The 23,898-nt window shown below is 35.9% G+C and overlaps 2 protein-coding genes across 2 annotated transcripts; both read left to right on the forward strand.

Moving 5' to 3' along the window:
* Positions 1–2,670: 2,670 nt before the first annotated feature.
* LOC127170703 (inactive all-trans-retinol 13,14-reductase-like) lies at positions 2,671–6,812 on the forward strand. Its single transcript, XM_051118881.1, has 11 exons — positions 2,671–2,830; positions 2,920–3,102; positions 3,201–3,442; positions 3,545–3,740; positions 4,538–4,735; positions 5,258–5,377; positions 5,488–5,626; positions 5,733–5,842; positions 5,936–6,102; positions 6,195–6,351; positions 6,541–6,812. The coding sequence occupies exons 1-11, from the start codon at positions 2,671–2,673 to the stop codon at positions 6,684–6,686; spliced, it is 1,818 nt and encodes a 605-aa protein (XP_050974838.1). The 3' UTR covers positions 6,687–6,812.
* A 1,437-nt stretch (positions 6,813–8,249) lies between these two features.
* LOC127170702 (inactive all-trans-retinol 13,14-reductase-like) lies at positions 8,250–11,642 on the forward strand. The gene is made up of 11 exons (XM_051118879.1): positions 8,250–8,589; positions 8,671–8,853; positions 8,952–9,193; positions 9,271–9,466; positions 9,555–9,752; positions 10,283–10,402; positions 10,503–10,641; positions 10,719–10,828; positions 10,907–11,073; positions 11,159–11,315; positions 11,400–11,642. Exons 1-11 carry the CDS (start codon positions 8,430–8,432, stop codon positions 11,543–11,545), a joined length of 1,818 nt encoding a protein of 605 aa, XP_050974836.1. The 5' UTR covers positions 8,250–8,429; the 3' UTR covers positions 11,546–11,642.
* The last annotated feature ends 12,256 nt before the right edge of the window (positions 11,643–23,898 follow it).

Consider the following 23,898-nt stretch of genomic DNA (forward strand, 5'->3'; position numbering starts at 1 on the left):
CATTATTTTAAACTGTAATATTATTTCAAAATTTTTTTCTGTATTTTTGATCAAGTATATGTATGTATGTGTGTGCATATATATATATATATATATATATGTAAGTATAAGTAAAAACATGTAAGTATTCAAATCTTAGATGTTTATTAAGATATTTTTACTACATATTGAAACCCACAAAAATGTTTAAAATATTAGTAAGCTTAATATATATAAAATCATCATTTATTGGGTACTTTCAGTTGGGAGGTGGCTGTCATGAACCCTAACCACTAAATTTCAACTTATGAAAATAATATTGAAATAATACATTTGTTAATAAATAAATTTGATTTTTTTTTTAAGTGAAGTTAAAAAAAAAAAGTATATTTTGTAAGAAATTATAGTCTGCCTCGACCCAGATTCCACTCCACAATATTTGTTTAATCATGCTCATTTCCCAAAATGGCTTAATTATTGTAGAGAAGAAGAAAGTCAACAGTTACGTTGTTTCTAGACCATTTAGGATGATTACATCCTGAGCAAATGGTGACCCATTGTAGCATGGAAGCGGGTGTGGGACACTGAGAACCATCTCAGACAAAGAGGATCCAGAATATGATTAACATACAGACCATAGCTGTTACAAATGGAGCAACTTAATTTACATTAAGGGTAGTAAACTTTAACTGTATAAAAGGTATGAGCTAAGGATTTTCTGGGTTCATTCCGACAAATGTAATTTGACACTGCTATGCTGCAATAAACATCTTCATCAAGATCTTCTATGTCCTCTTCAACTTTTCTTACAATTTTCTTTGTAAATTATGAAACTTTATGTTAAAAAAAAAAGGTGTCGCACATTTTTCATGTCACCACCAAAACAGTGTATATTTTAGTCCAGTGGCCGAGACTGATTTTTATAAACACGTAAATTTATGATCAGGGAATATTCCTGTGTCCCCCTCTCTCATAGCTACAAAGTGTGAGTAGGTTATGCAATTATTTTGTATTTTAGTATGTGTTAGTAGTATTTTAGTATGCAAGGTAAAATTTTGTAATGTGATATGGTCGCTACCAAATCATTACTCTCACTACCGAAAATGTGCAGTATACTGAATTATCAACTAAGATGTTATGATAGTGTTTGGTTCAGTGTATATTCAAACTAATGTATCCTTAACTTTGAAATCAGTATGATCAACTTTGTGCCTTTACAAAGAAAATTTGGATTCAAAATACAAGAAGTCTCATAAATTACTCTTGAAATACTGTTAAAAATTAAATTGTTATGGATTCACCTCTGAAAATATTTTAACAAAATAGCAAAAAAATATATATATATATAATAAAATAATATATATATATGTGTGTGTGTGTGTGTGTGTGACCCTGGATCACAAAAACAGTCATAAGGGTCAATTTTTCAAAACTGAGATTTATACATCATCTGAAAGTTGAATAAATAGGCTTTCCATAGATGCATAGTTTGTTAGGATAGGACAATATTTGGTCGAGGGTGCAAAAAAAAAACAATATTGAGAAAATTGCCTTTAAAGTCGTCCAAATAAAGTTCTTAATTACAATGTATATTACTAATCAAAAATTACGTTTTCATATATTTACAGTTGGAATTTTGCAAAATATCTTCATGGAACATGATCTTTATTTAATTTCCTAATGATTTTTGGCATAAAAGAAAAATCAATAATTTTGACCCATACAATGTATTTTTGGCTATTGCTACAAATATACCCCAGTGATTTAAGACTGGTTTTGTGGTCCAGGGGAGAGGACAAATATTCCAAAACCTTCTAAAAAAAACATGAGAATTAACTACACAATTATTAGAAATGTGTACCTTGGATATTGTACAGTTTGCATACATACAATTTCTTTCAACTCTGACTTTGGACCAATTCTGTAGAATGGGCATATATATATATATATATATATATATATATATATATATATATACTGAAATTACTAAAAATGATCTTGGTCATAAAGCTTCTGATACTAAAACTGAGTGCATGTAATAGTCTATAATATTTAATATCTTTAATACTCTAAACATCCTGCTTCTCAAAGATGCTGATGATTGAGTGCCAGTATATGGAATAGCAGTTTGGTCACTGTCCTAAAATTATTGATTTGATTCCCCAGTTGTTTGGTTAGTGTCTTGCAATTCTGCAGCCTTTGCAAAACAATTTGTCACGTACAACTTAAAATATCTGAACAAAGTACAAAAAAACAATATTGAAGAGAAAGAGCATGGGTTTGTGATCTGTCTGAGATCTGTCTCCGGTGGACTTACAGGAAGCTGATATATGTATAACAATTGCTTAAATCCATACAAACAATCAAGGTGTTTTATCTAAAAGATAACAAAAAAATGCATTCTTACACTGACCTTCATTTTATGCAAGACTGTTACGTACCATGACAAGCAACTAAATGCAATCAATCTGCGAACCTGATTAATTCAAGGTACGCCAATGCACTGATATTGATAAAACATGTTTATTCTCTCCACCCACAATTTAGACTAATAAATAGGGTCTGCACTCAACCACCAGCACTAGACTTCTGGGTTTGGAAAGAGCCACTGCTTGAGCTTTCTTCACCTTACAGAGGCCAAATCACTCACCAGCTGCACTTCAACTGCTCTTCTTCTTCCAGCAACTAAAGATGAGGTGGTTTCTACTCTTCTCTGAATGGCTTGTGGACTGTGCTCGTGGCACATACTGGTACCTGTTTGGCAGGAGAAGTGGACTGTGCAGGGGGACCATCAGCCCTCCAGGCCAACTAACTATAGATGAAAAGAAAAAAAACAGAGTGCTTCGAAAAGGTAAGCAAGCCTCAGAGGGATTCAACTGTAAAACAACTTGAATGCAAACATGTATAACACTGACTAATCATCCATTTCTTAACCTACAGAATTCGATGAGTTTGAAGTACCCAGAAACCTAGACGTTGTCGTGATTGGTAGTGGTATCGGTGGGTTGACGGCAGCAGCGGTTTTAGCCAAATTAGGAAAGAAAGTCCTGGTGTTGGAGCAAGACAAGCAGGCAGGAGGCCTGTGTAAGACCTTCACTGAAAAAGGCTTTGAGTTTGACTGTGGTAAGATGCCTTTAGCAATGTGTAAATGGAGCTAAATGATTGTTTGATGAAATGCTGAATGTATTTTAACAATTGCAAGATGTACTTTTGTCTTAAAGCCTTCCATTATTTGGGACAACTTCATGAGAATGGCTTCTTGAAAGTTGCATTGGATCTGATCACCGATGGCCAGGTGCATTTCGCTGAGCAGAGTTCCCATGTGGACACGGTTGTTATTGGTAAAGGCAAACAATGCAAAGAATACACTATCTACAGCGGCAAGAAGCAAATGGAGGCTCATCTTAAGAAGCAGTTTCCCAATGATACTAAAGCAGTGGAGGAGCTTTTCAAAATCATGAAGGTACTTATTCAATGACTGTTGAAGTTTTTTGTAAATACCACTGAGTATGGCCTTTAAATGCACTGTAAATGCTATATAAAAGTCTCAATTGTTTCCTAATAGATCTGTTCTAAGAAGATCCATCTGCTGTGTATGCTGAAGATGGTCCCACTGTGGTTTGCTCGCTTCATTCTGTGGAGTGGAATCGCAGACTTGATCTCTCCAATTTTCAGATACTCCCGCACCAGTACCACAGACGTGGTCAAGTCCTTCACCAGCAACCAGGACCTCCTCACTGTGTTTTCTCAAATATTTTATGGTGAGAGGAGAAATATCTATTCTATTCTTAACCTATTGAGTACATGTTTTGAGAAGCTTTAAAGGGGACCTATTATGCCCCTTTTTACAAGATGTAAAATAAGTCTCTAATGTCCCCAGAGTGTGTATGTGAAGTGTTAGTTCAAAATACCCGATAGATCATTTTTAATACAGTAGCTTGTTAAAATTGCCACTTTTATAGGGTATGAGCCAAAATGCGCCGTTTTTGTGTTTGTCCCTTTAAATGCAAACAACCTGGTGCACCCTCCCACTTTTCAGAAGAGGGTGGAGCTTCAAGGTCTGGCAAAAACAAAACAAAACAGTCTTATATGTTCAAACCGGAATCGGTTTAAAAGTCAGTCATCTGATTGTATTGTGCATAATAAATGCGTGTTTATGAATTACACAGACGGGGAGCATGGCACGATAAAAATAACAACATAGCTGGTCCCATGGTGCCATTGCATGCTATCACAAACTTTATAAGTTCCACTTGTGATTATAACTTCACATTGCTTTCATATGCAATTTCAAAAGACAATGGTAGCTTTAGCAATATTAGCCTTGGGTGGGTTTTCTCCCTACAATGACGTGTACGTAGAGAGAAATCTGGAATTGCTTGTTCATAGAGGCAGTTTATGATTTATTGGGATTATAAAAAAAGAAGTGGGCGGATTTTTACCATTATAGGCTGGTTGTTTTTACACACTGCAGCCGCACAACTGTTCAAACACCTTATAAAAGTGATTTTTGCATAATAGGTCCCCTTTAACTGGAATCACTGTTTTCCTCCTGAAGGTATCCCACCAAAAAATGCCAGTTGCATGATCGATGCCCTCTTCCTACATCACTCCAAGCGTGGCGTGTACTATCCTAAGGGTGGTGCCAGTGAGATCCCATACCACATGATCCAGTTTTTGGAGAAGCATGGAGGAAAAGTCTTGGTCAATGCTCCAGTGTCCAGCATTCTAGTTGATGAAAAGCAAAATGCATATGGTGAGTTTGTCGTCTGATCCTGAGACAACAATGAATGTTCAGTGGTTTCTCCATGATATATGTGACCCTGGACCACGAAATCAGTCATATGGGTCAATTTTCTGAAACTGAGATTTATGCATCATCTGAAAGCTGAATAAATAATCTTTCCATTGATGTATGGTTTGTTAGGATATACAGATACAACTATTTGAACATCTGGAATCTGAGGGTGCAAAAAAAAAAAAAATCGACATACTGTGAAAATCGCCTTTTAAAGTTGTCCCAATGAAGTTCTTAGCAGTGATATTACTAATCGAAAATTACATTTTGATATATTTACAAAATATCTTTATGGAACATGATCTTTACTGAACATCCTAATGATTTTTGGCATAAAAGAAAAATCGAAAATTTTGACCCATACAATGTATTTTTGGCTATTGCTACAAATGCTATAGTACCCGTGCTACTTATGACTGGTTTTGTGGTTCAGGGTCACATATTTGCATTCTTAAAATGCATTGTTTTTTGTCTGACCAGGAGTGGCTGTGAAGAGCGAAGGTAAAGATGTTGAAGTTCGGGCTCCTGTAATCATTTCAAACGTTGGCATGTTCACCACCTTCAAGAAGCTTCTGCCTCCAGAGATTCAGGCAAAACCGGGTAAGCAAGTGAACATCTTCAAGAAGATATGTGCAGTACTATGAACTTAAAAGCCCATCAATGGTCATATGATGTTGTGTGGTAACACATGCATCTCTTGCCCCTTACAGAAGTCAAGGACTATCTTCATACTCTAAAACCAGGCAAAGGATTTTTCCAGGTGTTTGCAGGCTTTAATGCCACTAAAGAGGAACTGGGCATCTCTTCAACCAACATGCGACTCTATAAGAGTAACAACATGGATGAAATGTAGGTGCACATTGTTACTCAGTACATTGTTCACTCTTCAATGCTGTTAAAGTACATATGTTAACAGTGATGAGAGTAAACCTTAATATGTGTATATAATGATTAGGATGGAAGAATACTTCGCTTTGGACAAGGAAGACGCACCTGATAACATCCCCATGATGTATGTCTCCTTTCCCTCTGCAAAGGATCCCACCTCGCGTACCCGTTTCCCAGGTTTCTCATCTCTCCTTTACATTATTCTTCAAAGTTTTATACAGTCAGGACAACAACTCAAAATTATTTGTCTGTATCTGTTCGCATTTTTAGGACAGTCACGTATGGTGATCCACACTATGGTCAATCCAAAGTGGTTTGGACAGTGGAACAACATCAGTGAGACTGAAAGAGGACAAGAATATGAAAAATACAAGATGAGATTTGCTAATCATCTCTTTGACTGGGCTTGTGTCCACTTTCCAAAGCTGAAAGAGAAGGTAAATCAGTCCTGTGTCATTTTTGAGTGCTGCTTAATAACTGAACTGTGATAAAACTGAAGAAGCAGAAACAAAAAGATGTGTTTTTGTAGTTGGTGATGCTGCATCCAGTCACTCCCGTCAATATGCATGGGCTGGGAGCCACACATGGATCCATGCTGTCTGCAGAGCACAGTCTGGAGAGATACCAGCCTCTGAACATTGCCATGACCAGGTGCAACACACCTGTCAAGAACCTCTACCTGTCAGGTAATACTCTGAGTTTGAGTGACGAGACATTACATGAGCACAGCAACGTAGGAAGGCGATTTCTTGGATTAGCTGCTATTATTATTAAATATCTAACAGCTTATTGCCTAATTAGTAAATATTGAATATTTAAATGGCATATTTACGACACGTGTACTTACAAATGTGTTTTTTTGTGTTTCATCTCAGGTCAAGATGTTTTCTCCGCTGGTTACTCTGGTGCTTTACATGGTGGTCTTCTCTGTGCTTCAAGTGTTGTGGATCACTGTGTTTACATTGACCTTCTGCTCCTCCAAAAGAAGCTGAAGAGGCAGGCAGTCAAGAAACTAGAGTGAAAGAAACTATAAAATATGTGAAAGGGCTACTGAGACTTATATGTCAGTCGTTAATCTATTTCATTTCCATTTGAATGTGTCTTTGACATGTAAAAGCAGCAAAACAATTTTTTTTAAAATTTTGAATTCAACTTTCAATTTATATATATTGCTGTCAAACGATTAATCGCATTCAAAATAAAAAGTTTTGGTTTACATAATGTGTGTATACTGTGTATATTTATGTATATATAAATAAACATACAGTATATATTCTAAAAGTATTTACATTTATACATTTACATTCATAGAACTGATATTATATATAAATATTTTAATATATAAACATAACATATTTTTCTTAAATATATGCATGCATGTGTGTGCATTTATACATAATAAATATACTCAGTACACACACTCAAATTATGTATACAAATACTTTTATTTTGGATGTGATTAATCGTGATTAATCGCATGAATGAACAGGTGTCAAGGAGTCAAACTATTCTAGTCAAGATTCCCCTGAGAGAAATCAAGTGTAACTAGACTATCAGAGAATGTGTGTTACCCTTAATATTTCTTATTTTACCTGCCATTGTTGTGGTTATTGCTGTGGGCGATACTCACAAACTGTGTTGAGTTTCCAATGTGAGTATAGAATGCTGTTTGTAAAAACGCTTGTAGAGGCCAGCTGAAGCAAAATGGAAACTGAAGAAAATTACATTTGTATTTCTGCTTTTAAAGTTCAAAAGAAAGTAACTAACTGAATTCATCAGAAATTATGGAATAGATTATTGGACAGGACTATCAGAAATAGATTATTGGACATGTTATGGTGCTTTGGAAGCCTGAATTGCCTTAATACTCAAAACACTGCCATAAACTGACAGGGTTGCAAGGCAATTATTTTGCTTTCAAATCCAGCCAGTGTATGTTGCTGTACAACTGTCTTATTGCACATATGAATTTTAACATTGGCATTTACAGATGCACATTTGCTTGACAAATCGCACAGCACAAACATATTTGCTCTCTTCAAGTGTTGATAATCAGTATATGAAAGAGTATGCTTCAAGCGCTGATACTTGTCTTACAAAGTCAGCTCTGCATCATTTCTCAAACAATTCAGTGGAGCTAGATTTAAAAAGTAAATCAATTAACTGATTTATCATCCAGAACAATTTACTATAATTGATCAAAGTATATATTGAATTGATATTAAAGAGACTGACTGCATGGGTTAGTATTTGTTGTTGTTTGCTTGTCTGCAACTGTATCAGGAAAAATGAGAAAAACATTTCTCCTAATCAATACAACTAGTCCAGCTGATTTAAATAATTCACCATGCTTCCACATTTAATGCAAAACAAAGTTAATCATCATGACAGGGGTTCTCAACTCTGGGGTGCGAGATCCATTTTCCTGCAGAGTTTAACTCCAACCTTGATAAAACTCACCTGCCTGTGACTTTCTAGGGATCCTAAAGACCTTGATGAACTTGTTCAGGTGTGTTTGATTAGGGTTGAAGCTGAAATGGACCTCTGAGGGATCAGTCTGCTAACCTGATTGAGTCAAATCACACCAGTAGCAGTCAAGCAAGCTAATTCCCTCCACCCACAATTTAGACTAATAAATAACGCCTTGACTCAAATCACCAGCTTTAAACTCTTGGTGGCAGCCTCTGGAAAGAGCAGCTTCCTGAGTTTTCAACATCTTATTAAATGTCAGTTTCCCAGCTGAGCCTTCTCTAGTAATTGAAAAATGTGGTGGATTCTGCTTTTCTTAGAATGGCTTGTGGACTGGGCTCGTGGCACATACTGGTATCTGTTTGGCAGAAGAAGTGGCCTTTGCAAGGGGACTATCAGCCCTCTAGGCCCACTAGATATAGATCAAAACAAAAAAGACAGATTTCTTCGGAAAGGTACGTAAAATTTAGTTTGAAAATATTGTAGTGCACGTAACAAATGTTTACTGCTAGCTAACATTACTTCTTGGCTTACAGAGTTTGATGAATTTGAAGTACCTAAAAACTTGGACGTTATTGTGATTGGTAGCGGTATTGGTGGTTTGACAGCAGCAGCAGTTTTAGCCAAACTAGGAAAGAAAGTCCTGGTGCTGGAGCAAGATAAACCGGCCGGAGGCCTGTGTAAGACCTTCACCGAGAAAGGCTTTGAGTTTGACTGTGGTAAGATGCCTTCAGCAGTGTGTAAATGGAGCTAAATGATTGTTTGATGAAATGCTGAATGTATTTTAACAATTGCAAGATGTACTTTTGTCTTAAAGGCTTCCATTATTTGGGACAACTTCATGAGAATAGCTTCTTGAAAGTTGCATTGGATCTGATCACTGATGGCCAGGTGCATTTTGCTGAGCAGAGTTCCCATGTGGACACTGTCGTTATTGGTACAGGAACTCAACGTAAAGAATACACTATCTACAATGGTAAGAAGCAGATGGAGGCTCATCTTAAAAAGCAGTTTCCAAATGATAATAAAGCAGTGGAGGAGCTCTTCAAAATCATGAAGGTATTTGTTGAATGCTTTAAAGCTTGTATTTCACACATTGGTGGCCTTCAGTGTCCTGTAACTTGTTTCTGCTTTAGATCTGTTCTAAGAAGATCCATCTGCTGTGTATGCTGAAGATGGTCCCACTCTGGTTTGCTCGCTTCATCCTATGGAGTGGAATCGCTGATTTAATATCCCCAGTTTTCAGATACTCCCGCACCAGCACAACAGATGTAGTCAAGTCTCTTACCAGCAACCAGGACCTCCTTACAGTGTTTTCTCAAATATTTTATGGTAAGAGAATGCCAGTTCCTGTTCTGTTCTCAACTTCATTTGCATTTAGTGCATTTGTGTGTTTGACTAGATTTACTGTTTCTCCAAGGTGTCCCACCCAAAAACTCCAGTTGCATGATTGACGCCCTCTTCCTGCACCATTCTAAGCGTGGTGTCTACTATCCTAAAGGTGGTGCCAGTGAGATCCCATACCACATCATTCAGGTTATGGAGAAGAATGGAGGGAAAGTCCTAGTCAATGCTCCTGTGTCCAGCATTCTAGTAGATGGAAAACAAAATGCATGTGGTGAGTTACTGTGCCATCTTTTGAAAGTTTATATATGGGCCATCCTCCAGAATTGTTGTAATGTCAGAGTTGGAAACATCTTGTGGTGGGAAAAAAAGTTTTTCCACAACTTTTGTGTGCGTGCAAATTGTATAGTTCCAGATTACAAGTTTCTAGTAATTGTTCAGTTAATTCTCGTGTTGCATTTTCTGGAAGTTTTGAAATATTTGTCCTCTCCCCAAATTTGTCACTACCAAAACCCAGCAATATATAATTTTATTTTCATAAGTTGAAATTTAGGGGATAGGGTTCAAGACAGCCACCTCCCAATGGAAAGTACCAAATAAGTGATTTTATGTAAAGCTTACTAATATTTTAAATATTATTGTGGGTTTTAATAGATAATTGAAGGATCTTTGTAAACATCAAAGATTTGAAAACTTGAAATGCTTTTTAAATGTTTTTTGCTTGTGGGACAGCATTTTGCACCCATTCTGTCGAATGGCCCATATATTGGGTTCCACTATCACATCAGTGTTCTCTTTGACCAGGAGTGACTGTGAAGAGTGGAGGTAAAGATGTTGAAGTTCGGGCTGCTGTGATTATTTCTAATGCTGGTGTGTTCACCACCTTCAAGACTCTTCTGCCTCCAGAGGTCCAGGCAAATCCAGGTTTCTGAATGTCTTTGATACGTGCGGTATATAATAACCCTTAAGTTCTGTATTTCTGGGTAGACTTTTCTGGGGTAACGTGTACATCTGCTTCCCCCAGAGGCCCAAGACTATCTAAATACCCTGAAACCAGGCAAAGGATTTTTCCAGCTCTATGCAGGCTTTAATGCAACTATGGAAGAACTGGGCATTTCTTCAACTAACATGCGACTCTATAAGAGCAACAACATGGATGAAATGTAGGTGTACAAGTCCATCAATCAGTCTTTGGATAAAATTGTCTATATTCTCTCTCAACTAAAATGTATTGCTTTAGGATGGAAGAGTACTTCAATTCAGACAAGGAAGCTGCACCTGACAACATCCCCATGATGTACATTTCCTTCCCCTCTGCTAAGGATCCCACTTCCTGCACTCGTTTCCCAGGTTAAACATTACACTCAATTGCACATCCAAAATGTAAACCAGCTGATTTAAATTGTCATTGTGCGGTTTGTGTTTTAGGACAGTCCCGTATGGTGATCCACACTATGGTCAATCCAAAGTGGTTTGAACAGTGGAGCAACATCAGTGAGACTGAAAGGGGTGAAGACTATGAAAAATACAAGATGAGATTTGCTAATCATCTTTTTGACTGGGCTTGTGTCCACTTCCCCAAGCTGAAAGAGAAGGTAAAGTTTGGTTATGGGTGCTGCTGAAATGACTGTAGAAAAGCTACAAAAGTGTAATCCCATTTATTTTTGTGCCTTTTTGTAGTTGGCAGTGTTGCATGCAGTCACTCCTATTACCATGCATGGACTGGGGGCCTCATATGGGTCAATGCTGTCTGCAGAGCACAATTTAGGGCGATACCAGCCTCTGAACATTGCTATGACCAGGTGCAACACGCCTGTTAAGAACCTCTACCTGACAGGTAATGCTCCATTACAAGTTTCAATCAAAATGATGTGGTCCAGATATAAAGTTTCCTATATGAAGGTGTTCTGTCTCTGCTCAGGGCAAGATGTTTTCTCTGCTGGTTACTCTGGTGCTCTACATGGTGGACTTCTCTGCGCTTCAACTGTTATGGATCAATGTCTGTATGTTGACCTCCTGATCCAACAAAAGAAACTAAAGGGGAAGGTGGTCAAGAAACTAGAGTGAGAGTTTGAGGGATGATGTATTTGTACTCCTTTTATTTTGCTGCACATTTGTCATCTGCTGCAACTCCTCTGAATAAAGATGTGAATATTGCACAATGCATTACTGGTAATAGTATTCATAGCTAAATGTTTTTATGGTGCCAGTACTAGGTCTCTAGTCTTTTGTAGTCAGACTTGAAATAAACTGTCCTTAACCTGGCGAACTTTAGCACAGGGGTGCCCAACCCTGTTCCTGGAGATGGACTTTCCTGCAGAGTTTAGTTCCAACCCTAATCAAACACACCTGTCTATAATTATCAAGTGCTCCTTGAGATCCTAATTAGCTGGTTCAGGTGTGTTTGGTCAGGGTTGGAGCTGAACTCTGCAGGAAAGTCAATCTCCAGGACCAGGGTTGAGCACCCCTGCTTTAGCATATCCAGTGACTTGCGGCACTAGGTGGATGTACACCATTCACTTAACTTTTCAATTTGACTTGCTGGTTGACTAACTGTTCATGGTTTGTCACTAGATGGCAGCATTATAATGCTGCATCTGCTGCTTTACAGTTTGCCAATGATTTTTAGCCCACAATCAGATGCTACAGTGCTGGTGAAAGATTACATTAGCAAACATTTAAGTTTACATAAAACAGATTGCTGTGTCTTTTGCTAGCATGACTGTGGATAATACGAATGCCTTTTTGCATGTTCTCATTCATCCCTTCATTAATATGTTGTGAAAGCTGGCTTTCATTTGTGGAAATTGGCTTTACAGCTGAGGAGCTAGAAGCAAGAGAAACCGTCACCGATATGCTGTTAAACTAAAACTGCTGAGATGTTTGAATTTTCAGAAGCAGTTTACTCTGCTAGAGGGAATTACACAGCTTTGACTAATCATTTGTGACCCTGGACCACAAAACTGGTCATAAGGGTCAATATTTTTTATTTGTTTTTCTATGGAAAAAAAATAATCTTATGAACGTAAAATAAAATTTCAACTGATGTATGGTTTGTTAGGATAGAACAGAATTTGGCCAAGATACGACTATTTAAAATTCTGGAATCTGCGTGTGCAAAAAAAATCAAAATGATGAGAAAATCGCCTTTAAAGTTGTCCAAATGAAGTTCTTAGTAGTGCGTATTACTGATCAGAAATTAAGTTTTGATATATTTATGGTAGAAAACTTACTAAATCTCTTCATGGAACATGATCTCTTCTTAATATCCTAATGATTTTTGGCATAAAAAGTAAAATTGTTAACTTTGACCCATACAATGTATTGTTGGCTATTGCTACCAATATACCTGTGCTACCTATGACTGGTTATGTGGTCCAGGGTTATATTAGTCTCTGATCCTTTTTGTTTTAATTTAGTGCCACTTACTTTTAATAAGGAATTTCCAAGATCAGCATCATATGTTGCAATATTGTGTGGAAAATACGTCTGGTGGACTTAAAGGCTTGTTCCTGAGTCTCTAATTCAGAGTTACTCTTATATGAACAGCGCTGTGATAATAAAAGCCAGCCCTTCACATCTGCAAACTTGCATAGAGTATGGCTGTGTTCATAATTGAATACTAGCATACTACTTTTAAATTACTTTGCAGTGTGCAGAGATTTTTATTTTTGGGAAAGTCAATTTATGAAGATTTTTATGAAGAACAAATGTGACCCTGAACCATGATACCAGTCTTTAGTAGCACAGGTATATTTGTAAAAATACATTATATTGGTCAAAATGGTCTATCTTACTTTTATGCCCAAACTTGTTAGGATATTAAGTAAAGATCATGTTCCATAAAGATATTTTGTAAATTTCCTACCATAAATATATCAAAACTTAATTTTTATTAGTAATATGCATTGCTAGGAACTTCATCTGGTGCTTTATCTTTGTTTAGATTGAAATACATTGTTGAGAGTGCAAAAAAATCAAAATATTGAAAAAATCACCTTTAAAGTTGTCCAAATGAAGTTTTTAGCAATCCATTTACTAATCAAAAATTAAGTTTTGATATATTTATGGTAGAAAATTTACAAAGTATTTTCATGGAACATGATCTTTACTTAATATCCTAATGATTTTTGGCATAAAAGTAAAATCAATAATATTGACCCATACAATGTATTGTTGACTATTGCTAGCAGTATACCTGTGCTGCTTAAATTAAATTATTAGGATATTAAGTAAAGATCAATGACCCTTATGACTGCCATAAGGGTACATAACCTTTACCTTAATGTATGGTTTGTTTGAATAGGATAATATTTTGCCGAGATACAACTATTTGAAAAAGTGAGTGTGCAAAAAAATCAAAATATTGAGAAAATCACCTTTAAAGTTGTCCAAATGAAGTTCTTAGCATATTACTAACTATCACCAATGCGTATTACTAATCAAAAATTACGTTTTTATATATATATGGTAGAAAAGTTACAATATATCTTCATGGAACATGATCTTTACTGAATATCCTAATGATTTTTGGCATAAAACAAAAATCGATCATTTTGACCCATACAATGTATTGTTGGCTGTTGCTACAAATATACCCGTGCTACTTAAAACTGGTTTTGTGGTCCAGGGTCACAAATGTGTTAAAATCTGACTTTTGTTGGTCACAGAGCCTATTTTCTGCAATAATCCAAAAGCCATGCTAAAATCTGAGCTGACCAACAAAAATACATCATCACTGCAGCACACTGTTGGTCTTCCAGTTATTCTTTGTATGCAGAAATTTGCTTACAGGGCACAGTATACATAATATAAACTGCAGAAATAGGATGTTAGTGTGCTATTCTGAATGTATCGTTCTTGTTCACATTGTAAATATAAAGGTCAAGTTGACTGCACTGCATTGTGAGATAGGGCAGTGCTCAGGATTCTGTTAAATACTGCACATCTTGCTCTGCAGAAATAGAATTGAATGCATCTCTGGCTTGTCTAATCTCCATTTTTGCATTGTTTTTTGTCAGTCTTTTCTTCTCTTGCCACCTTAGTTGCCGAGAACAGATCACTGCAGTAGTATGTTTGAGTGCAGCAGCAGGATGGTGTGCCGGGGCGAACAGAGCTATTAAAAGCTGCTGCTGCTGTATAAATAGCTCAAGCGTATAAACGGTGACTCCGACAGTATTAGATGCTGCGGCCAGCTCCCCGCAGGAAGCTGTTGATGTAAGCGAGCACGCAATCCATCTCAACCAGAGGTGAATGGAGCCTTCTGCACAAATCCAATTTTAATATTTAATAAAAACACTGCAGTATAACTGAACGTCATTATTCATGCTCTTTATTACCAGGGTCGGCTTCCGCTGCTATTTGAGAAGTTGTGTTGATACGAGTCGTGAGTATTCGGTGAAAATTTGGGCTCTGATTTTGCCTGCTCTATGCAGATGGTGGCTGTTCCCTGTAGCTACTGAAGGGGATATAAATAGCAGCAGTTTCTGCCTCATCCCTCAGTGAGTCTCTCTCCACACACACAATACAAACACACTCTGAGTGTGTCTCTTTCTGTCTCCTTCATGCATATTCTCACCTCTTGCTCATCAGTTTGACTTAAAAGCTTAAAATATCCTTTCTTCACCGCATCTCGCCCTCTCAATCACTTCCCATAGGAATGACGAATCGCAATGGAGATAGTGTTTATATCTTATTTGTTTCTCATAGGCAGATTTGAAAATAAATGAAAGCCAGAGGCCACACAAGGTGATGCAGGTGGGTTTTATCATGTTAAATACTTGCTCTTATCCTAGTAATAAATGATTCCCCCCAAATAAGTAAACACTGTGTCTCTATGGTGCGATCAACAGATTGCTCTGTTTGTTTAAACATCCCAAAAAGCTCAACAGCAGCATTATTGGTGAGTGTGGGAAAGGACTATTTACCCAACCTAAGCCAGTGCTTAGGAAACCGGTTTCATTATTTTTGCAATAATGTGAGAAACTAATGTTCTTTATTGGCATTTATGTCTCTATGAAGAACCTAAAACATCTGTAGAATGTTTTCACAGCACAAAAGGTTCTTTTTAGGAATTTTTCACCGAGAGATTTTTTGAAGAACAAAAATTGTTTCTCTATGGCTGTCAAAACATAGTTCTATTGTTTCATATTTAACAAGAACGAGCCCTAAGGTGGTTGTTTTTTTCATGAGAATATTTTTGGATTCAGAATAATTCTGAACATGACCCATTGCATACCTGCATTATTTATTTATTTATTTGTTTGTTTTTCATTTTTGGATTTTAAACAGTTTAATTTCAATTATTTGACAGTATATACAAAAAAGTCGAAAGTTTTTGAACAGTAAGATTTTCTGCTTACCAAGCCTGCTTTTCATTTGATCTAAAGTATAGCAAAAACAGTAAATTTTTGAAATAGTTTTACTATTTAAAATAACAGTTTTTTATTTGAATGTATTATAAATATAATTTATTCTGGTGATCAAAGCTAAATTTTCAGCATCATTACTCCAGTCTTCAGTGCCACACGATCCTTCAGAAATCTATCCAGTATGCTGATTTGCTGTTCAAGGAACATTTTTTATTATTATTATTATCAATATTTAAAACAGTACATTTTTTTCAGGATTCTTTGAATAGAAAGATTCAAAGATCAGCATTTATCTAAAATAAAAAGCTTTTGTAACATTATACACTATACCATTCAAAAGCTTGGAGTCAGTAATATATATATATATATATATATATTTTTAACAATTATTTAATTATTTTTGGGAAAGAAATTAGAGAAATTGATACTTTTGTTTAGCAAAGATGCTTTATATTGATCAAAAGTGATTTCTATTTCAGATAAATGCTGTCCTTCTGAACTTTCTGTTCATCCAAGAAACCTGAAAAAATTCTACTCGGCTGTTTTCAACATAATAATAATAATTATTATTATTATTATTATAATAAATGTGCATCTTTGAGCAGCAAATCAGAATATTAGAATAATGTGTAGGATCATGTGACTGAAGTAATGATGCTGAAAATTCAGCTTTGAAATCACAGGAATAAATTACATTTTAAAATATGTTCAAATAGAAAACTGTTATTTTAAATAGTAAACATATTTCAAAATTGTACTGTTTTTGCTGTACTTTGGATCAAGTAAATGCAGGCTTGGTGAGCAGAAGAGACCTCTCTAAGAAACATTAAAAATCGTACTGTTCAAAAACTTTTGACTGGTAGCGAATCTATTTTAATATTATAAATAAACTATTTTATATGTCCTGGTCCAGTTAGCAACCTCTTTTTTTCTTTTTTTTTTTTTTTTTTTTTTTTTTTTTTTGTATTTATTTATTTATTTTGGCTGCAGAAATCTTTACTCCCATAGATGTGCATCTCGGACATTGATCGGAAAAGCTACTTCAAAGGCTCTCTGTCAATGCAACACAGCTGCTGGATTGATCTGTTGATATGTGCACTGGATCTGGTCGAAATGCTCCTATAGTGCATCTTTAGTCCTTGATATTTCATTAGAATTGACATGCAGTTTATGAACTTATTTTGCTCCATATTGGCACACTTCAAAAGCTTTCAGTTTGTTGTTTTGCCATTTAGAGAAATAATTTTAAATATGAAGAGGAGTCCAAATGTCTGAGACCACTTGTGGAGATTCTTCTATTTTGCATTTTGCATCAAATTCAGTAGAAACTCTCTCATTTCAAATCAGCCGGAGGGTTTGAGTAAAATGTTATTTGATTAGTGTCTTTGTTTTACAATTATTCTTGTATGCAAGGCCTGTATCCTGTTCAAGCAAGTTCAAAGTTTGTCTTGACTAACTTCTAGTTAACTTACCAGTGCTGAATTCAGCTCAAATCATATGTTATATGAAGGCTGTGATTAAAACCCAACACTCACTGAGTGAAAACTTTCTCAGCTGAAATTTGGATCCAACTGCTCTACATTTTGCGATAATTGACAACATTTCACTGTTCATTCCACCCCCTGCTGGGCTTATTATTCTCAGTTTCCAGAATGATTTAGCACAAGCCTGCCTACTTGTTTTGACTTGAACAGGAATAGAAATGCATGTAGGATACTGGTGTGTGTGGCCATTATCCTTTTAACAGCAAATCAAGGACTTATATAACACACTGTTTCTCTTTTAGTCTTTTTGTTATGTCATATTAGTTCATTTTAACTGTATCATAAAAGTGTTAAGACAGACAAAAGGCATTGTGATAGTAATGCATGTGCATTATCTACAGTTTAAAAGTTAATGTGGTTTAAATTCTTGCTTTTGAAACTTATTTTCCATATTGTTGTGGGTTTAGAATATTATGTGTATTATATATGTTATGTTTTACTGCAGTGGCATATCTAGATAAAAATTCTGAATTACCATGAAAGATTGATTCAAGTTCATCTTATTTTTTGTCAGAAAAAGAAAAAAACTATAGATAAATGTAGAAAGCATTACTACATTATAGTATGCACGGGTTTATTCTGAATCAGTGATTTCTATATATTCAGTATTTTCTACAAATGTTGTTAATTCATTCGTTAATATCTAACAGTATTCCTTTCTCATTTTTTTAGGCGTTCGTCTTGAGGGAAAACAGTAGTTCACAAAAAAAATGAAAATGCACTCAACCTCAGGCCATCCAAGATGTGGAAGAATTTGTTTCTTAATAGAAACCAATTTGGCGAAATGAAGCATTTCATCACTTTCTCACCAATGGATCCTCTGCAGTGAATGGGTGGCGTCAGAATAAAACTCCAAACAGCTGATAAAAACATCACGATAATCCACAAGTAATCCACACGACCCCAATCCATCAGTTAACATCTTGAAGTGAAAAGCTGGTGTTTTTTAACTTCAAGCCATTGCTTCCAGCTAAAATCTTTTCTCCAGTGAAACAGTTGCATGTAAGTCTGAATCGGGAGAGAAATATGCATAGATCAAAATAGTCGTAAACAAATATGTCAGTGTTTTTTTATGTGCGACGACAACGGAATGCACTTTTTTTACTGGAGGAACCATTATTATGGGCCCATATTTTGGCCAGAAGCAACAGTTTAATGTTAAACACGTGGCTTTTCACTTCACAAGATATTAATTGATGGATTGGAGACATGTGGATTACTTGCGGATTACTGTGATGTTTTTATCAGCTGTTTGGATATACATCTTGGATGGGCTGAAAGTGAGTACATATTGAGCAAATTTTCTTTTTTTGGGTGAACTGCTCCTTTCTGGAAAGGATTTGGGAAGTTTTGCGATCGGTCAAGGCTTGTGTGCAGCTTAAGAGCTGTGTAATGAAATCTCCTTCTCACTGTGTCCGTAACACACTAGTGTTTATCGCCACATTGTTTTGGAGTGAATCAGACAGGGTGATTCTGCATGGTAATTAGTAGTTTATTATCCAACTGTGCATACAACGTGCCCCTTCCCGGAAATCTTTTGCAGTTAGGGGGAGGAATAAGTCTTGAAACCGTGAAATGGTCTACACTCCATCACCGCCCGCTCATGATTGTTTTTCCATTTTAATGGACTGCTCCAAACTTTACCTTGGAGAGCGTCCCCGCTGTGCTGGAGTCCTTTGTGTTGGCGCACCGCCGTTGTCTCTGGAATATTCTCTGGATGGACCATCCTGTCTGCAGGCAGTGTGCGTGTTTGTGAGCAATTCATCTTTCCGAATTGACTCTGTCCTATTATTCCCATTCCAGTTCCACACCCTGAGCGTCTTTCAGCAAACAATCACAACATTCCATCAGGTGCATGCTTAACTTGGGAATTCACATTAAATTGTTCATGGGTCATTAACACACACAGGACTTCTTATAAATTTGTAGTAGGATTAGTTTCATGGATACACAGAAATGTGGAGGGTTTTCTCTTTTCAAATGCACTGTGGAGACAGATTTGCTGGTTTATTCCCAGACGACTTTACTAAAGTCAGTGTATTTTGATTGATGCTGCACCCGATGTGCAGTTGTTTTGAACAGAATGATGGAAAAAAAAAAAAAAGCAGTGTACATAGTGTCCCTGTCCTTGTGCTATGTTGGTAGGACATTGAGGTGCATTCAGTAGTAGCTGAGACACTGTGAACTGCATTGCGAGGACTTCCTGTGCTGGTGACAGGGGCTGAGATTGATAGTCCACTTGTAGAAAAATGAATGTGAGACATTGAAATGCTGAAGTTGGTGGCTAAAGTATAGGATGTTGCAAGGCAGAACTTTCTTGATGTTTTGTTACATGTTTAACCCAAACTTCTGGGTAGTTTTATTCAGCTCAACTATTGCTTAAAAATGACTGTTTTTCTTGCTTAAAATGAACTAAAAATAGGATGGAAATTAATGTTTATGAATGTTCAGTAAATGTACATTTATTAATAAGTTGAGAAAATAATAATTAAATAAATATTTTTAATTGTTTATTAATAAAAGTTCACCTTTAAATTATTGCTGATGCCTCTAGTAATTACGTGTCTGATTTTTAATTTACAACCTATTTTGGGTTAATTCTAAACTAATATAGTAATTTCTAAACATAACTTTTCACAAGACATTAACTGATGGACTGGAGTGGTGTTGATTACATGTGAATTATTGTGATGTTTTTATCAGCTGTTTGGACTCTCATTCTGACGGCACCCATTCACTGCAGGGGATACATTGGTGAGCAGGTCTCCATATCTGTTTTGATGAAGAAACAAACTCATCTATGTCTTGGATGCTCTGAGGGTGAGTAAAGTTTTATTTTTGGATTAACTATTCTTTTAATATCAGGATTTGGACAAGATGCTTAAAGTGCTTGAGGTACTTGAATTTGACTTGGCCTTGGTCTGAAAGGCCTGGAAAACCCTTGAAAATAGCAATATTCTTGAAGGGGTACTTGAAAAGTGCTTAAATTATTAATAGACATCTATGAAAGAATTGTTTAATTTTTTCAATAAGTTCATATCTTTTCACACAAAATTCACACATTTAAAAAAACATAATTTTTGTGCTTATTTCAGTTAATGTCATACAACTAGAGAGCTAAGCCAGTGGCAGTACTGACAGTTCGCTGATTTAAACGGTAAGCGCTTTCGATAAAGACGGAAACAGGTGAACCAAATCAGTTGAGTCATTTACGGTGGAACCGCTTAGATTGATTCAAACTGTTGACTTCGATCATTTATTTCAAGGGGATTCACTAGAAAAAGCCAGATCAAATTAAAAGAGCCATTCATTTTTAAATTTCGACATCGCTTGTTATATCGTTTCAGATCGGGACTTTGGAGCAAGTTCGCGAATCATTTGACTTAGATCGGAACAGGTTCGTAAAAATCATTTAGCGAATTAAATAATTAGAATAAAACTACTTGCTATGCGTGATTTGAAATCCTGATCTAAATCAAATGATTTAAGTCAAATGATTTGTAATCTTTTACTTTAAAATTGGAACTTCAGAGAGTGGATCGTAAATCATTTGATTCAGATTGGGACTTTGGTGCAAGTTTGCGAATCATTTAATTCAGTTCGGGACTTTGGAGTAGGTTCGTGAATCATTTAACTTAGATCGGAACAGGTTTGTGAATCATTTCGCAAATTGAATGCTTTAATTTAAACCTGATCTAAATCAGATGATTCATGATACTTGAAGTTCCGACCTAAGTCAAATGTTTTGCGATCCATGCTTCGAGTCCTGATCTGAAATGATGGTTCGCGAATCATTTTTCAGATTGGGACTTCGGAGCATGGATCGCTAATCATTTGATTTAGATAAGAACGGGTTCGTGAATCATTTCGCGAATTGAATGGTTCAAACCAAATCATTTGCAATACGCGATTTGAAGTCCTGATCTAAATCAGATGATTTGTGATACTTGAAGCTCCGACCTAAGTCAAATGTTTTGTGATCCATGCTTTGAGTCTTGATCTGAAATGATGGTTCGTGAATCATTATTCAGATCAGGACTTCGGAGCATGGATTGCGAATCTTTTACTTTAGATCGGAACTTCGGAATGCGGATCGCAAATCATTTGATTCAGATCAGGACTTCAGTGTGGGCTCACGAATCATTTGAGTGGGTGCACGAATCATTTAATTCAGATCGGGACTTCGGAGCACGTTTGAAATTCATTTGACTTAGATCGGAACGGGTTAGTGAATCATTTCATAAATTGAATGAATCAAATCAAATGATTCACGATACATGAAATGTCGATCTAAGTCAAATGATTTGTGCTCCGACAGATCGCTAATCATTTGATTTAGATAAGAACGGGTTTGTTAATCATTTTGCGAATTGAATGATTCAAACCAAATGATTTGCGATACCTGATTTAAAGTCCTGATCTAAATCAAATGATTCTTGATACGTGTCCAATACGTGATAAGTTCCAATCTAAGTCAAATGTTTTGCGAGTCCTGATCTGAAATGATGGTTCGAGAATCATTATGATGGTTTGCGAATCATTATGTAGATCAGGATTTCATTGCATGGATCATGAATCATTTGATTTAGATCAGAACTTTGGAGCAGGTTTGTAAATCTTTTGTTTTAGATTGGAGCTTTGAAGTGCAGATCACAAATCATTTGATTCAGATCAGGACTTCGGTGTTGGTTCGCGAATCGTTTGATTCAATTAGGGACTTCGAAGTGTGTTTGGACGAATCATTTGTTTCCAGGATTTCAGAGTGGTTTTGTAAAACTTTTTTTCAGATTTTTTTTCTTAACCGTATAAAACATCAAATAATTTAGGCAGTACAGTTATAAAAACAAAACAAAGAAAGAAGAAAGTAAGTATACACAAATACAAGTCCCTTAAGAAAATTAACCGTGGTTTTACTATAGTAAAAGTGTAGTATACTTCAGTAGTAATACTTTGGGAAGTTCTGGAATTTTATTTTACAGTATCTGTATGAACCCTGTAATATGCTTCTTATCTCAAGCAAAACTGTACTTAGTATCTTACAAAACCATTGACGGTTCCTGTGATTCATTCTTTACAAATTTAATACAACAAGCACTTTTGATAAACACTTTGTTTCCGGGAAGATCGATAAAACCCTGTCTGTCCTTACTCCCAGAAGCTGCGTTAAGACAGCCAATCAGATTAGAGCTTGCCAGATGCACCAGACTGTCACTGAAGGACTGTAGGCGGCTCTGCTGTCTAAGGCTGAGAATAATATGACAGCATCCGCGATGACAAACCAAACACACGCCACCCCAGCTCCAAACAGACAAAGAAAAATCCCGTACAGAAATGACATCCACAAGGACTCATCAGGGCTGAAGCCGCTAAGCTCACCTGGAAAGTGGTGCTGCTAAACTAGGTCACACACAAGGTTTGAAAGTTTGAAATGGACTTTTTGGCAGAATTGGGAGGGAAGGAGAGAGAGAGGATAGAAACATTTCATTCTCCTTCAAGACCTGGTTAGGTGAGAGATGGTCACACATTAATTTGAACTGTGACATGTACCGACGGACTGGGACTGAAAATCAGCTCAGGCCTAATAGAAACCACTGGATTATCCTGTATTTTGATATGCCTGAAATAGGCATTTAGACATTCAACATGTTATACACAGACACAAAACAAGCCTCCATTTATTTGACCAAAAATACTAAAAAAAAAACTGTAATATTGTTAAATATTATTACAATTTAAAATAGCAGTTTTCAAATTTAATATACTTTAAAATATATTTTATTCCTGTGATGCAAAGATGAATTTTCATCAGAACTGACCATATTCTTCCAGTGTCACATGATCCTTCAGTGTTGAAAACAGTTGTGCTGCTTAATATTTTTTTGGAACTTGTAATACTTTTTTCAGGATTCTTCTTTGAATAAAAAGTAAACCAAAAAAACAGCATTTATTTAAAAATCTAAGTATTTTGTAACAATATACACTACCATTGAAATGTTTGGGGTCAGTATTTTTTTTTCTTTTTGAAAGAAATTAATATTTTTATTCAGCAAGGATGTGTTAAATTGATGAAAAGTGATAGTAAAGACTTTTGTTAGAACATAATTTGTTAGAACATTAGAACATACGTAAAAATAACACAAAAATAAAACAATAATTCACAGCTTCCAAAAAAAATGCAGCACAACTGTTACATAATAAATCAGCATATCGGTTATTTTAAATTGTAATAATATTTCACAATATTACTGTTTGTACTGTATTTTTGATCAAACAAATGCAGCCTTGATGAGCATAAGAGACTTTCCAGAATTCCAGACTTTTGAATGGCAGTGTATATAGTGCTTAATGTTTATATTAATATAATATTTATATTTACTTATTTATTTATTTTTTGGCCCTTAAAATTTTGTGTTTTATTTGAGTTCTTGCAGCGTAAAATTTGTAAGACTTTAATATCTGGTAAATTCGTCGGTTGCACTATGGGTGTCCCAAGTTCGAATCCCGA

Source organism: Labeo rohita, chromosome 9, assembly GCF_022985175.1.
Source record: "Labeo rohita strain BAU-BD-2019 chromosome 9, IGBB_LRoh.1.0, whole genome shotgun sequence".
Taxonomy (NCBI): Eukaryota; Metazoa; Chordata; class Actinopteri; order Cypriniformes; family Cyprinidae; genus Labeo; species Labeo rohita.

What these genes read in the sequence shown, in the direction of transcription:
- LOC127170702 (XM_051118879.1), top strand. Translation starts at nt 8,430, where the DNA reads ATGTGGTGGATTCTGCTTTTCTTAGAATGGCTTGTGGACTGGGCTCGT. An exon ending in TGGAAAACAAAATGCATGTG is followed by an intron (nt 9,753 to 10,282) that starts GTGAGTTACTGT and finishes CTCTTTGACCAG; the next exon opens with GAGTGACTGTGAAGAGTGGA. An exon ending in AGAGGTCCAGGCAAATCCAG is followed by an intron (nt 10,403 to 10,502) that starts GTTTCTGAATGT and finishes TGCTTCCCCCAG; the next exon opens with AGGCCCAAGACTATCTAAAT.
- LOC127170703 (XM_051118881.1), top strand. Translation starts at nt 2,671, where the DNA reads ATGAGGTGGTTTCTACTCTTCTCTGAATGGCTTGTGGACTGTGCTCGT. An exon ending in AAACAGAGTGCTTCGAAAAG is followed by an intron (nt 2,831 to 2,919) that starts GTAAGCAAGCCT and finishes CTTAACCTACAG; the next exon opens with AATTCGATGAGTTTGAAGTA. An exon ending in TGAAAAGCAAAATGCATATG is followed by an intron (nt 4,736 to 5,257) that starts GTGAGTTTGTCG and finishes TTGTCTGACCAG; the next exon opens with GAGTGGCTGTGAAGAGCGAA.